We start from the raw sequence: 14636 nt of genomic DNA on the forward strand, positions 1-14636 counted from the left end.
GCTCAGTCGTTAAGCGTCTGCCTTCGGCTCAGGTCATGATCCCAGGGTCCTGGGATCGAGCCCCGCATCGGGCTCCCTGCTCCGCGGGAAGCCTGCTTCTCCCTCTCTCACTCCCCCTGCTTGTGTTCCCTCTCTTACTATGTCTCTCTCTGTCAAATAAATAAAATCTTTAAAAAAAAAAAAAAAAAAAGAAACTAGAAGGAAACAGAGCTAAAGTAGATTCATTAATGAGAAAAACCCACAAACTGAAATACAAAATAAGCTATTTCCAAGCCTATGCACATCCAATGCCTCCAAATAAACTCTGCATGAAAACTGAACACTATCAATTACCAAAAAAAAAAAAAAAGACTCCTTCCCTTCAATGCAAAACCCTACTATGCACCAATACTTAAACACTTGCTTATTTGTCATATACCATTAAACTCTTAAGGAAGGTATCATGTGTCTTCATTTGTCCGTAACAGTCCTAGGTGACATGTACAGTCCTGATGTGATTATTAATAGCACACTCTTTTACTTTCAAAGGTGTCCTAGTTTGAACAAAAAATTATTTGCTCATCCTAATCTTAGAGACTCTTTCTAATTCTCCCAGAACGTGGCACAGTATTTCATCATTAGATAAGTACCCAACAATTTTTTAAAAATTACTTAGTGTGGATTATTAACTATCACATGTCCAGATATATAACATTTTAAAGTAACTAAAAACTTAATGGTTCATTATCAATATCTGGATATTTTTATATACTTTAATAATATTTTTATATATTTTAAGCTTTGAAGACAGCCTGAAATAATTTACAGCTCTACTCTGTCTGCCTTGAAATAAAATAAATGAACTTTTAACACCCATTATCTAGGTTGTTGCTAAAAATGACAAATGAACAGCATATTCAACTATCAAGGTAATTAAGATGAAAAAAACATTTTCCAATAGTAACTGATTTATTGAGCCAAAGATCAAGCTCTAAATATAAATTGCCTTAGTTTGAATCCTGGCTGAATAGGCTAAGCGTTAATCATTTGTCCATAATTTTCATCCTATTCTTTTCATTACTCAGAGTCACAAGTATTACCAAATAACAGATTTAAAAAGCTGATTAGAAATATAAATTGAGAGTAGGGAGACTGGGTGGCTCAGCTGGTTAAGCATCTACTTTTGGTTTTAGCTCAGGTCATGATGTTTGGGTCGTGAGATTGAATCCTGCATCAAGCTCCACACTCAGCTCAGAGTCTGCTTGAGATTCTTTCCCCCTCCCTCTCCCGCCCCCTCTGCTCCTCCCTGCACTCACTCTATAATAAATAAAATCTTTAATCTATATACACACACATATATATATACACACACACACACATATATATACATATAAATTGAGGAAAAGATGATAAAGTAAATACATGCATCTACCCCACACTAAAGCTATACAAAAGCATAAATCTAAAATGAAAGGAAGAACAGGAGAAAACAGTGACAATTCTGGAAGTCAAACAAAAGATGCTCAAGAAGTAACTGATGCAGGAGAGACCCCCAAAAAAGACAAACCCTAACATGGCAGTGTCAGCAAGAACCAATACAATTAATACTTCAAAAGGGCTAGAAATTGGTGACCCCAAATGATTCTAAAGTGTGGATGAAGGCAGCGAGTTAAAATGAAGATGAGATGAAAGCTGTTTAAGAAGCACTTGGATCCCTAGCTCCCTCTCCTCCACTCCATCTGCCAGGCAACTGCCCTTTCTTGGTCCTAATCCAAGACTGGAGGCTTGCTCTCCGGAAGAGTATAAAACAGGGTTTCTAGACTAAGGAACATCAGGCACAGTTAAAAGTGGCAGTAAAGTACACTGAAATTTGTGACATTAAGTGAATTTATATATATTGAAAGCTGAGACACCCTGTCAGCTTCCCTGAAAGGTTCCCATAACATGCTACCAATCTAATGAGCCTAAGGGAATAAATAACCTCAATTCTAGCATCAGGGATTCCTTAAAAAACAAACAAACAACACAACCCCGCATGACCAGAGAACCATACAGTGAAGCTCACAGTAGACAAAACCCAACCCACCCTCTCTTTTAAGTGTTAACCTTTTAGTTTCATACAGTTTTAGTTCCCTACTCTTAAACACGAGCAAACTATTAGACATTTTAGAAAAGTCTCTTAACATGAAAGATGGAGACAGATAAAGAGAGACAGACAGACAGACAACATGGAGAAAAAAGAAACTATAACTATGAAAGGAGATTAAAAAAAAAACTTTTTAAAACACTTTTTAAAATGTAAGTACCTTATGAAAGATAGCAGAAGATATTGTGTCCATGAAACAAGACCACAGTGCTACAAAAGGACTATTCCCAAAACAAAAAGACTATTCAGAAATTAGAAATGTAAAATTTGATGGAAAAGTTGGAGGATAAACATGAAAAGACTTCACCAAGTAGAGGAAAAAGACATACAAAGGTACAAAGTAGGCAATATAAAGAAAATGGAAGGGCCAGTCCTTCCTACCTAACACTTGAATAATGAGTTCCAGAAAGCAAGAGCTGAGAAAAAAAAAACAGAGGAATTACCAATGAGATAATACAAAAAATTTTCCCAGAACTGAATAATACTTTTCAGACTAAAAGGACCTATGGAGTATCCAGAGCTCAATACTTAAAATACACTTATACCAAGACACATTATCAGAAATACCAAAATACTCGAGCTGAAGAGGAAGATTCCACAAACTTCCAGAAGAAAGTAAATAACATATCAAAAAAGAAAAAAAAGGAATCAGAATAAACTTCTCAACAACACTGAAGTTAGAAGAAAATAGAGGAGCACTATTAAATTTCTGAGGGAAAATTATGTCCAACCTTGAATTCTATGTTCAACCAGACTATAATTCCAACACGAGACCAGATTAAATACATTTGCAGACACACAGTTTTAAAATAATGTATCTCCATGTTCCTTTTTCACGGCAAACTACTAGAAGTGTCACCAAAATGAAGGAGTTAAGGCAAAAAAAAAAAGGAAATAAGAACTACAACACCAAACAGAATCGTCAGAAGAATAGTAAAGGGAGATCCCTGGATAATAGCTATGCATCACGTTTATATAGGGCTAACAAACCAGTACACATGGAAGCAGATCAGAAAGCTCCAAGAGACTTCAATAAAATGAAAATGACACAGTATCTGATATGCACACGTATTTTTAGGAAAGATTTAGACAACTACCAGAGTAGTTGAGGTGTTATTACTGATAATGTACACAGAAAACTGTGTGTACAAATGTACAAAACTATAAGCAAATGAACAAAAACAATTATTAAATCAGAAAGACAAAAAGTTGTATAGGAAAGGTAACCTTAGTTTATTAAATCAGTCATCTCGAACAGCACAGAGTCACAATAACATAAATAATTACTACTGATCTAACAAAATTACTTATTAGAAGGATGAGAAAATACACTTTTGTGAGATGAGGACAAGAAGACAAACACTAAATTCATCATCTAGAGTGGGAAATCAATAAATACCTACACATCAGAATAATCAGAAAGTAGCAATATACATATGTTACTTAGAGACATGGAAATAAATACCAAAAAAATTAGTAAAACCAGCTGGGAAAGTTAATAATGATTTCCTCTGGGGAAAGGAAAATAGGCATTAGAAACTTACAGAATTAGTGAATCCTTCAAATTTTGTAAATATATAATTTCAACAAAAATTTTTTAAAATTATACTAACAAATTGATATAACCTCAAAATTGATTATTATCAAAATGCTCAGACTAGCAAACATCATGAAAATACAGTCTCTGCTTAGCAAGTTTACGAACTATCACATCTGTCCCTATACCTTTGATTTTCTAGCTCAACCTCTCTGGAAGGATTACCTTGTGCCATTAAACGAGGTGATTTTCTTGGTGATCTCACTGAATTTTCTTCTACTTTGTCCCTCAAATTCCTGTTAGGTAAAATCAGTTCTTCTTCATCAATGGTATCATTGCCACTTTCTTTAACAACTCCTTCATCCATAATATCGTCAAGACCAACAACTAGAGAAAAAACAAAAACAAGAAAATTAATTTTTAAAAATATTGACTACCTTAAGTATTTAAAGGCAGTTACAGAAAACACTGTGAGACATTTTAATGCAATACTATACTACACAGTCTTGAAAATCTAGGTCTACTTCTATTATGTGGTATTGCCACTACCAAGCTCCCAATTCAGCTTTACAAACTTTTACCTTATGAGGTAACTAGTCAAAGAGTAGATTAGCTATAATTGTTCTTGATTTGACCTCCACTGTCACTCTCACTTATTATTCACTGTACCTCTGTGAACATCATAAACAACTATACCTGAAATACTCAATTATCCCAATTTTAGTTAAAGTAGTACAAAATTTTAATACCCTGAAAAGCTTGTGATTCTAAGTTCATGCTAGACTCAAAAGATTCTAGTTCGAAGTATAACTCTATTACTTAAAGATTTTATGCTACATGTGTAGAAAGTAATATAGGTACACCTTTAAGTGCTAGCAAAAAAAATATACACAGAGAGAAATGAAAAACATAACTTCCCCCTCTCCCAAATGCCAGGTAAAATGGTAGGTGTATAGCTATATAATTAAATTACCTTCTAGTCAAAAGAGAGAGTATATCATTTAATGGGGAGGGGGAGATATGGAAAAGGATTGGGGGACATTGAAGAAAATATAAACACTGTATTTATTTATATTGTCATTGGGTTTATTTCTGTATATAACAAATTTATTTCACTTAACTAGCTGACATACAGCAATTCTAAATGTGCAGCTGTACGAAATCTTGTAAAAAGAATGTGATTATTTAGATCAGAAGGCCTGGATTCAAATCCCAGCTAAAACACTTAAATAAAACTTGACCAAGTCACTTAAGCTCTCTTTCAGTTTATCTCTAAAATGAGAATAACAATACCTGTCCTACCTACCTCACAGGGCTGTTGTGAGGATCAAGTGAGATGATGTATGAGAACTCACTTTGTAAACTTTAGAGCACTATACAAATGTTAGTTATTATCTTCATCCTAGGGGTTAGAAGGAACCTCAAGAAGTTATCTAGTCCTCATCTTTGTATCCAAGAAGAACTTCAATTAAAAGAGCTCAACAAGATAGTGGTCTATCCTAAAATTTAAAGAGAACAAAATTCTTTATAAATATACTTTCAAATGGTACAATCTTTTTGAAGAATACTTTGACAACAAACAGAATAATGAAACTGCTTATATACTTTGACCAATAAATTATAAATAGAATAAATTATGGAAAAAAGCTGGCTAGAAAACACAGTGTGATCTTTGTTAGTAAAAAACAAAATGCATGTGTATGTACATTTAGACAAACAGAAAAAAGATTATTAGCAGGAAATAGATGAAAATTATAAGTTATTCTATAAAAGATGATATACTTCTTTCCTATTTTCCAGATTTCCTGCTATATGCATGTATTACTCTCAAAAATAGTCTATGCTTCAATCACTATCCTACGCACTAAAAGCTTAAAGAATATACTTCAGGAAAATTCATCAGGACTCACTGAAGATATAATTAGGGGAGAAATGGGTGGAAAGTTCATTTAGAAGGCTATTTCACCATGATGAAATACTTAGCTGTCACACATTCACACACATTCTCAAAAAATTTTAATATTCATTTAAAAAAGTAAGATTTAAGACTACTTTTCATCCCAATTTTATATAAAAGTATATATACAATATATGCATTACAAATATGCATAGATAGAAATAGGGAAAAAAAGCACTGGAGTGTTATCAGTGATCATCTCTAATGGTAAGGTAGATAAGGAATTTAAGTTTTTTTACATCCTTGTTATACTGTCTCTGTGTTTTCCAACTTTTTTTACAATCACAATGTATTTTGTATTGTAATCAAGAGAAAAAGGAAAAAGTCAAGAGTATGAAAATAATCCAGGAGAAGGGCAATTAAAGCCTGATTAATAGTGTTTATTGGCAGGGAGTGAAAAGGTATGTTCTAGATTTTAGGGCTATATTGCAAAGCAAAAATCAATGGGATTTAGCAAGCCAAATCCAAAGGTCAATTATTAGGTTTTTATCTTACTCCCTTTCCTCCTGACATAGATGACCCATCTCTCCTTCCTGAATCCCTTTCTCCTCACTTAGCTTTTAAACATCACACATCTTCCTATCTCTCTAGCTATTTTTCAATATCCTTTTATAGAGCTTCCTCTTCTTGCAGAGGTCTACACATTGGAGAACTTAAGGGTTCAGTCCTCCTATCTCTCTTCTTTATCTACACTCAAACCTCCCTAAGTGATCTCATCCAGTACAACCTATACTTGGATGACTCCCAAAATTATCTTCTCCAGCCCCAAGCTTACATTTGACCTCTGGAAGAGTATAATTTGACATCTCCACTAGGTCTAACAGGTATCTCAAGCTTAACACACTGAAAATAAACACTGCTTCTACCCATTCCTCCTCAATAAAACTGTCCCTCCTAAGGTATTCCTGGTAATGGAACCTCCATTCACCCAGCTGTTCAAACCTAAAACTCTAGAACTATCTTTAGCTCCTCTCTCCTCATATACCACATTCAAGTGATCAGCACATCCTGCTAGTTCTATCTATAAAACACTCGGGGTACCTGGGTGGCTCAGTCAGTTAAGCAGGCCAGCTCTTGATTTCGGCTCAGATCATGATTTCAGGGTCCTGGGATGGAGCCCTTCCTTGGGCTCTGCTTGAGGATTCTCTCTCTCCCTTTACCCTTACCCCCAGCTCGTGCACACACACACTCTATCCTCTAAAATAAATAAATCTTGGAGTGCCTGGGTGGCTCAGTTGGTGAAGCATCTGCCTTCAGCTCAGGTCATGATCCCAGGGCCCTAGGATCAAGCCTCCCTCTCCCGCTCCCCCTGCTTGTGCTGTCAAATAAATAAATAAAATCTTTTTTAAAAAAAATAAAAATAAGATAAAATCTTTAAAAAAATAAATAAAAAATAAATAAAACCTATCATTCATCTGATCATTTACCACCTCCACAGCTAACATTCTACTCCAAATTACCACGACCTCTTACCAAAACTATACCATAATAGCATCCCAGGTTCTTCTGACACACCCCCTACACACATACACAGTTTACTCCCCACACAGTCATCACTGTGATCCTTCTAAAATATGAAGTCCTATCTTGTTACCATTCTTCTGTTCAAGACCCTCCAAACTCTTACCACCACACTTAGATTTATGTCCAAAATCCCAGCCAGGGCCAACTTCTCTGACTTCTCACCTACCAATCTATGACTCACTCTATTCCAGTCACACTGGCCTTTCCTGACACAGGAAAGCCTAAAATTATCTCACGCTCTTTGTACTTGCTATTCCCTCTGCCTGGGGTGCTTTTCTCCCACATTTCCATGTGGCTTACTCTCTTCAAGTTATACCCAAATATCACCTTCTCAGAGAAACTCTTCATAACAATCTTATCCAAAACAGCACATACTCCCATCACTGCCTACTGATGCTTAGTGTACCTCATTCTTTAAAACATTTTTCACACTACCTGATTAAATATGTTTATTAACTATCTTCTCCACTAGAATGTATGCTCTTCAAGTCAGAACTCTATCTCTTTATTTGTTGCTGAAACTCCAGAACCTAGAATAATAACCTATAATACAGGAAACACTCCAGAAATATCTGCTGAGCAAAAGAACTAGGGAAAAGAAGGGGTCAGGAAAATTTAATGTTGATGAATGAGAGAAAATGTTTTCACTAACCAAAAGAGAGAAGTTGGAAAGAACAAATTTGGAAGTGAGGCGCTGACTTCACTTTTTGGATATACTGATGATACAAAGAAAAAGAGCAGGCAAAAGAAGAATCAAGATAATACAACATCACACACACATAAGGGTAAGGAGAATTTCAATGAAGTAGGGATCAGGAAGGTTAATGCAACAAGAGAAAACAATGGAGAAAAATCCACTATTTGACACACACAAGCAGGATCAGATGACAAGTAGTTAAAAAGTGAATTAGTAAAGAATGACAACTGCAGTCTCTTTTATTTTTAAAGAAGTTTAATGGTAAAAGACAGAAAGGGGGACAACCAACTAAAGGAAGTTAAAGGGACAAAGATGATTTTTCTATAAGTGACAAATGGGAAAGGGGAAATGGAAGGAGGTGAGGTAGGAAGAATCACCTTTACCAAAAGAGAGATGAGGGAATGGGAATGGGAAGGGAGAGAGAATGTGGCCAAAAAAAAAAAAAAAAAGTGGGGGGGCAGGAGGTAGAGAGAGGAAAGGGGAAGAAGGGAAAATCAACAAAGATCCCAGCATGTTTGTGTTGGAAAATAACTTTGAAGATAAGTGATGCTTTGAGGTCCCACCATCATACAAAAACCTCCTAGGTCAACAGCCTACAATTAGAATACCTGAGTTCATTTGAGATATTTCTCAGAGTTGAGATTTCCAAGAATGCAGCCTTTTTTGTACTCCTGCTCTATCTGGCAACACATACATTTCCTTCACCTCAAAAAGCCCATCTTTATATTAAATCAAGCTCTACGTGGTCTCTAACGTTTCCTGGGCTCTCATCTAAACAAGGCCCCCAACTAGTAAAGCACCTACTTAACTTCTCTGTGCCTCAAATTCTTCAATAAAATGGAGAAAATACTAGTGGGTCAGAGGGCTACAGTGATGATTAAACTAATATGTTTAAAAGGCTTGGAACAGTATCTACCACTTAGAAAGCCCTACATTTCCTGTTAACTTCTGTTTCAGTCTTCCCCGCCCATGTACCCACCATCAAAAATTATGTATTCCTTCTCCCTCACTGCTTTTCCTCAACTCCTCCTAGAACAAATCAAATTTTAAAAAGTATCTGAAACTTCTTTCTTCTAATCCATTCATCTGATTAAAGTAATTCACAGTGCAGAATGAATACTCTGAGGCAAAACCTTCCCAAATAGGTATTTGTGTTTTAAAGAATTTAATCCAACTGGTTCTGCTAAGAAAATGAATAGAAGTAAAGGAGAATCTGGGCTCTTTTCAGAACCCTGCCTATTCTCAGGGACCTCCCACATCTCCCCCTCCTTCTGCCACAAGGCTAACCAAGATTCAGTATTTGATGTCCAACTTTTTAAATTCACTAAAATGGGAACTTTGAGTTACCAAAAGAATGCAATGGCCCAGATTCTTTAGGAGACAAGTGTATGGTCATGGCATACAGAAAAAAAAAATATATTTTTTCCTCCCTCCCAGATTCCAGAATTAGATGTCAGTCTCATTTTGAAATTTTGGCATAAAATCTATCATCATACTCAGAAATCCTTGAGCTTGAGTCTAGATCACATTAAAACTCCTCCCATCCCTATCCACAAATGGGCCTAATTAAATCTGCTGAGTTCTGGCACCAGTCAAGTCTATGTGACGTCCTCCCGACACTAATATTCCAGACTATTTCCAATCTATCTTTTTGGGAAGAGGAGGTAAATGAGATAAAGAAAATAAAACCAAACGATCTGGAGTTAAACTAACTGAATTTCTCAACAACTAGGATTAGTTTAAATCACTTTAATACCATATAAAAGAAAAAAACCACAAGTACAGTAGGAAATTCTTCACATTTGACATGCCTTAATTCACACTGGCAGTACAAAGGCCAAACTCAACTGCTTTTATTTCCTCAACTACAATTACTTCCTCTGTTATAAAAGTTGGCATTAAGTATCAGACTTGAGATAAACCTAAAGAGCATGATGTTGCAGCATTCCAATAAAGGTTAGATATCTATTTACAGGACTTGTGTTTGAAGTAGAAAAAGAAATTATATGGTTATATCCTCCTAACAGAGGCACCACAACTTTGTCCTCTAATATTGCAGAATACCACCCAGCCTCTACTTAAACTCCCTTCAGTGAGAGTTCTTTCCTTTATGGATGATTCATCCATTCATTCCTAGAAGAAGCTGTGGCATGATATACATCAAGTTGTATGTTACATAAAATAAACCATTTTGGGTGAATTTATCACTTTAGATATTAGATGTTCCTAATTTGAAAATATAAATATTGCTCCTATGCACATGCATCTTTTTTTCCCTCTTCAATTCCTTCTCTACAATAAACTTTAAAACATAGGTTTACTGAGTCAAAGAATGAAAATATACATATTTTACTATTTTATATATCTCATCATATGTCTTTCCATAAAGATTATAAAGAATTTACTGTGCAGAGAGCATGTTAATAAGAACTCACTGGCATTGAGTTTCAGATTTTTAAAAGAAACAGTTACTAAAAAACCTTGAACACTTCAGATGTGTATACTGACTTTTTGTATTTCTTTAGCTCTGCCTACTCCCCCACTCAGGTGTTAAGGTGTTTTTCTCTCCAATGTATACGAGTATTTTTTTTTTGTATAAGAATATATATATATATATTTTTTTTAATATTTTATTTATTTATTTGACAGAGACAGCGAGAGCAGGAACACAAGCAGGGGGAGTGGGAGAGGGAGAAGCAGGCTTCCCGCTGAGCAGGGAGCCCGATGTGGGACTCGATCCCAGGACTCTGGGATCATGACCTGAGCCGAAGGCAGACGCTTAACGACTGAGCCAGCCAGGCGCCCTGTATAAGAATATTTTATGTAATATCTATGTTACCTATCTGACACAAGTATTTTCCCTTGTTTACCTTATTTTAGTATTATTTGGTGTCAATCTAAGCTAATTTTTCTTCAGAATGTCGTCTTCAGTTACTCCAATACCATCAAATTATCCATCCTTTCTGCTATAATTTAACAAATTTATAAAGTTTTATACTTAATTGTGCACAAATACTTCAATTTCTGCCAAACTCAACTTCATACTTTGGGTAAAACTTATCACTATGTCTTGGAAAGGGGATTTTCTATCAAATAAGTATAAAAGAAAGACACTGGGTTAAAGCAAATTAGAACCGTTTTTTTACCACAGATCTTCAGTTTTCAATATGCTAAACAGGCATCATATGAGGGAAAGAACCGCATGTGGTATAACTGTCTTCCAAGCTTTATATTCAGACACACACACCCCAAAAAACATACACCAAAACACTAATAATGGTTATTTCAGAGATTTTTCCCTTTCTTCTTTTTCATTTTCTAATCCATTTCACAAAAAATAGTTCTAGAAAAAGAAACTAGAAAGATACACACTAAACAAGTATTATTGGTGCCTCTTTCTTTTTTTTCTTTTTTACCAAAGTTATACATGCATATGGTTTTAAAGAGTTGTCTCTAGTTTTATAAAGTTTGTTAAGAAAAACATTAATGCCCAGGAACACTTCTCCACTTCCCCCACTAACTTCAATGACCTCACTGGGAAAATGAAGACATTGAACCCTTCATTGAAAGGTTGCTGTGAAAACTGAATTGACTAATATATAACTTCTAATACTGCGCTTGGTATGCAAATAATAAGATCTTAAATGGTAGCAATTATTAATATATCTTGGCAGATTTTTCCAAATAACTTTCTGTAGCCCTAAGTGGCCTGTATCTGGCCCCTTCTCAACTGTCTAAATAATTTCTCTTATTTTTTTAAATAATTTCTCTTATTGCCAAGATCATTCTATCAAGCTAATGTAAAAGTGAGATGGCAATCATTCCCTAAAAATTTAACATTTTAATTCCATCCTAGAATACTATAAATTACTTACCTTTCAATTAATTCCTTTAAAAACATTTACTGAGTACTACTATATGTCACATGTTGGCCTCGATTATTCTAGATACCAATGATACAGAATACTTAAGATGAGATGACCTGGTTTCTTCAATAAATGAGTACCAAGAAAGGAGGCTGGGGGGGGGACTTATAAAGACTGATATATACTTACATACTAACCAAATGAATATATTGACCTTATTTCAATTCCAATTCAAACTTAAAAAAAAAATTAGGGAACTGGGTTAAAACTGAAAGCTGACAGACTGCACACTTGAAAATATTAAGAACTATCTTTAAATGTTTTAGACTGGATAATATTATTTTGGCTATTTTTTTAAATAAAGAATTCTCATATTTTATTTATTTATTTTTAAGATTTTATTTATCTGAGAAAGAAAGAGCTCAAGTCGGGGGGGGAGCAGAGGGAGAAGGAGAAGCAGACTCCCCACTGAGCAGAGAACACAATGTGGGGCTTGATCCCAGTACCCCAGGATCACGACCTGAGCCAAAGGCAGACGCTTAACCGACTGAGCCACCCAGGCACCCCAAGAATTCTTATATTCTTATATTTTAAAGATACATGCTGAAACAGATGAAATTATATGACTTCTGGGCTGTGCTTCAAATAATCTTGTGGTGGGAGGTAGGTAAGGAGAAGTGAGTAGGGTATAAATGAAATAAAACCAACTATTAACTGTTTAAGCTAAGTAATAGGTACACGTAGGTTCATTACACTATTCTCACTGCTTTGTTTGATTATTTCCATAAAATACAAAATTTTTAGGGCACCTGGGTGGCTCAGTCGGTTAAGCGTCTGCCTTCAGCTCAGGTCATGACCCCAGGGTCCTGGGATCGAGTCCCACATCGGGCTCCTTGCTCAGCCGGGGACCTGCTTCTCCCTCTCCCTCTGCCTGCCGCTCCCCCTGCTTGTGCTCTCTTTGTCAAATAAATAAATAAAATCTTTAAAAAAACAAATTTTTAAAAACTGTTTCCATGAAGCTTCAGCTTCATTTTAATGAGGGTGAGACAAGCATACACCATGTTAGATTATAAGTCTTAAGACTTCAAAGGAAGAAGTAATACAGAGTGTGGAGAGGGGAACAAAGTATGGTTTGTAATTTTAAACAGAATAGCCAGGGAAAGCCAGGAATACTTGTACTGGCTGTTTACTGCACAACAGCTTCAGGCCCAAAGGAAAAGTGAAGACTGACATCCAGGCCTCTGTCTGCTTTCCTAGAAGTGCACAGGAGAAAAGGATGCCTTTTTCTAATTCCCAAAAAGACACTGTATAGTCTAGAAGGGGTCTGGGGATGACAATGCTGAGATGACTCTGCAGCAAAAACCTGAGCAAGTTGAGGCAACAGCTATCTAGAAGCATATTCAAATACCTAGACTCTGAAGAAGGAACATGCCTAGGATGTCAGAATAGATTCGGGGGCAGGTCTGTGTGGCTAGATTAGGGAAAGTGAGGAGGAGAATAAGAGATAAAATTGCAGAGGTATCAGGGGAAACTAAGAAGGGTCTAGACTACAAGGACTTTAGTTTTTTTCTTTGTGTGAAACAGAAAGTTACCAGAGCACTGCACCTGGGTGGCTCAATCGGTTAAGTGTCTGCCTGTGGCTCAGGTCATGATCCCAGGGTCCTGGGATCGAGTCCCACATCGGGCTCCCTGCTCAGTGGGGAGCCTGCTTCTCCCTGTGTCTGCCGCTCCCCCTGCTTGGGCCTGCTTGCGCATCCGCGCGCGCTCTCTCTCTCCAAGACAAAATCTTTGGGGGAAAAAAACGCACATAACAAATTTTCACATGGATTAGCTCCATCCCATGCTTCTAAAAACAAGCGCAGAGAAGAAAGCACTTGGCCACCCACTAGCTAACTCTGGAAAAAAGTTCAGTGACCAGGTAAACACTGTCAATATAAGCCTAAGTGTTTAGGGAATACTGGGGAGTACTTAGTTGCTTAGGGATTGCTTCTGGTTATCTAAATTTCATTTTTTCTTTCTTAGTTTTTTTCTTTTTTGGTGGGACAGCACATGGGGAAATCTGTGTTTCACTGTTCATTTACATATTCTACCAATTATAGACTCACCTGGGTGAAAAATTAAATATGAATGTAATCATGTAATCACAATCCAAGGGGATAGTAGAGCTATTTATTAACAGTGGATTACTTTAATCTGACAAAAGGATTGACTAATCACCACTTAAATTAATGCATACTTTTCATTTGCTATTTCTCTACATGGAATGTACTTCACTTACCCAGGAACCCAGGATCTTCAAAGGCTGGCCACTACAAGTCTCTAAGAATGCTGCTATTTTAATGTCACCTCCACAGAGAGACCTCCTCTGACCAGCCCAACTCAAATAAACCATGCCCTCCAGCACCAAACAACCAGACATTCTCTATCGTCTTACATTTTGTGTAAGCTCCATGAGGACAGGGGCTTTATTTGTCTCAAACAAAACTGTACCCTCCAGCATTGAAAACAGTCTGGTACCTGATGGGTATGCAATAAATATGTGTTAAATGAACAAACAGTACCAACCATTTTTATGCCAAAACAAATCATTATACTTCACACTGTGGACTATGCCATAAGCTCCTGAAGTCTGGAATGCTATTTAATGAGAATGATTCCATGAAACAAAAATCGTTTGAAAAAAATGCAACGTAACCATCTTGTAATACGGATCTTACCATTATTTACTGAGTTTCCCATTTCAGTGAATCAGAGCTCAGTTATGCACTTTGTTCTATAACACTTGGTTCGCTTTTATTCAAATACAAAGAAAACCAAAGGCAAATGAGGCCAAGAAAAAAGTTCGTAAAGGATTACGTATTTTTCAGTAGTTAAAGACTTAAACAATTAATATCTCTAATCTGTAACAGCCCAAGAAAATACTTTTTTTT

At 36.1% G+C, this 14636-nt stretch overlaps 1 protein-coding gene across 9 annotated transcripts in view; it reads right to left on the bottom strand.

The window, feature by feature from the left end:
* Positions 1-14636, bottom strand: part of PHF3 (PHD finger protein 3) — an 84869-nt gene that overhangs the window by 37014 nt on the left and 33219 nt on the right. For 6 of the 9 annotated variants that reach the window (XM_078055172.1, XM_078055175.1, XM_078055173.1 and 3 more), the window contains one exon: positions 3888-4049. In XM_078055172.1, the coding sequence (XP_077911298.1) occupies positions 3888-4049 (162 nt within the window). Of the gene's footprint in view, positions 1-3887; positions 4050-4968; positions 5162-14636 lie in introns of those variants that run through there. The other 3 variants (XM_078055174.1, XM_078055176.1, XM_078055178.1) reach the window with 3 other exon arrangements.

The sequence above is a fragment of the Halichoerus grypus genome, chromosome 9, assembly GCF_964656455.1.
Source record: "Halichoerus grypus chromosome 9, mHalGry1.hap1.1, whole genome shotgun sequence".
Taxonomy (NCBI): domain Eukaryota; kingdom Metazoa; phylum Chordata; class Mammalia; order Carnivora; family Phocidae; genus Halichoerus; species Halichoerus grypus.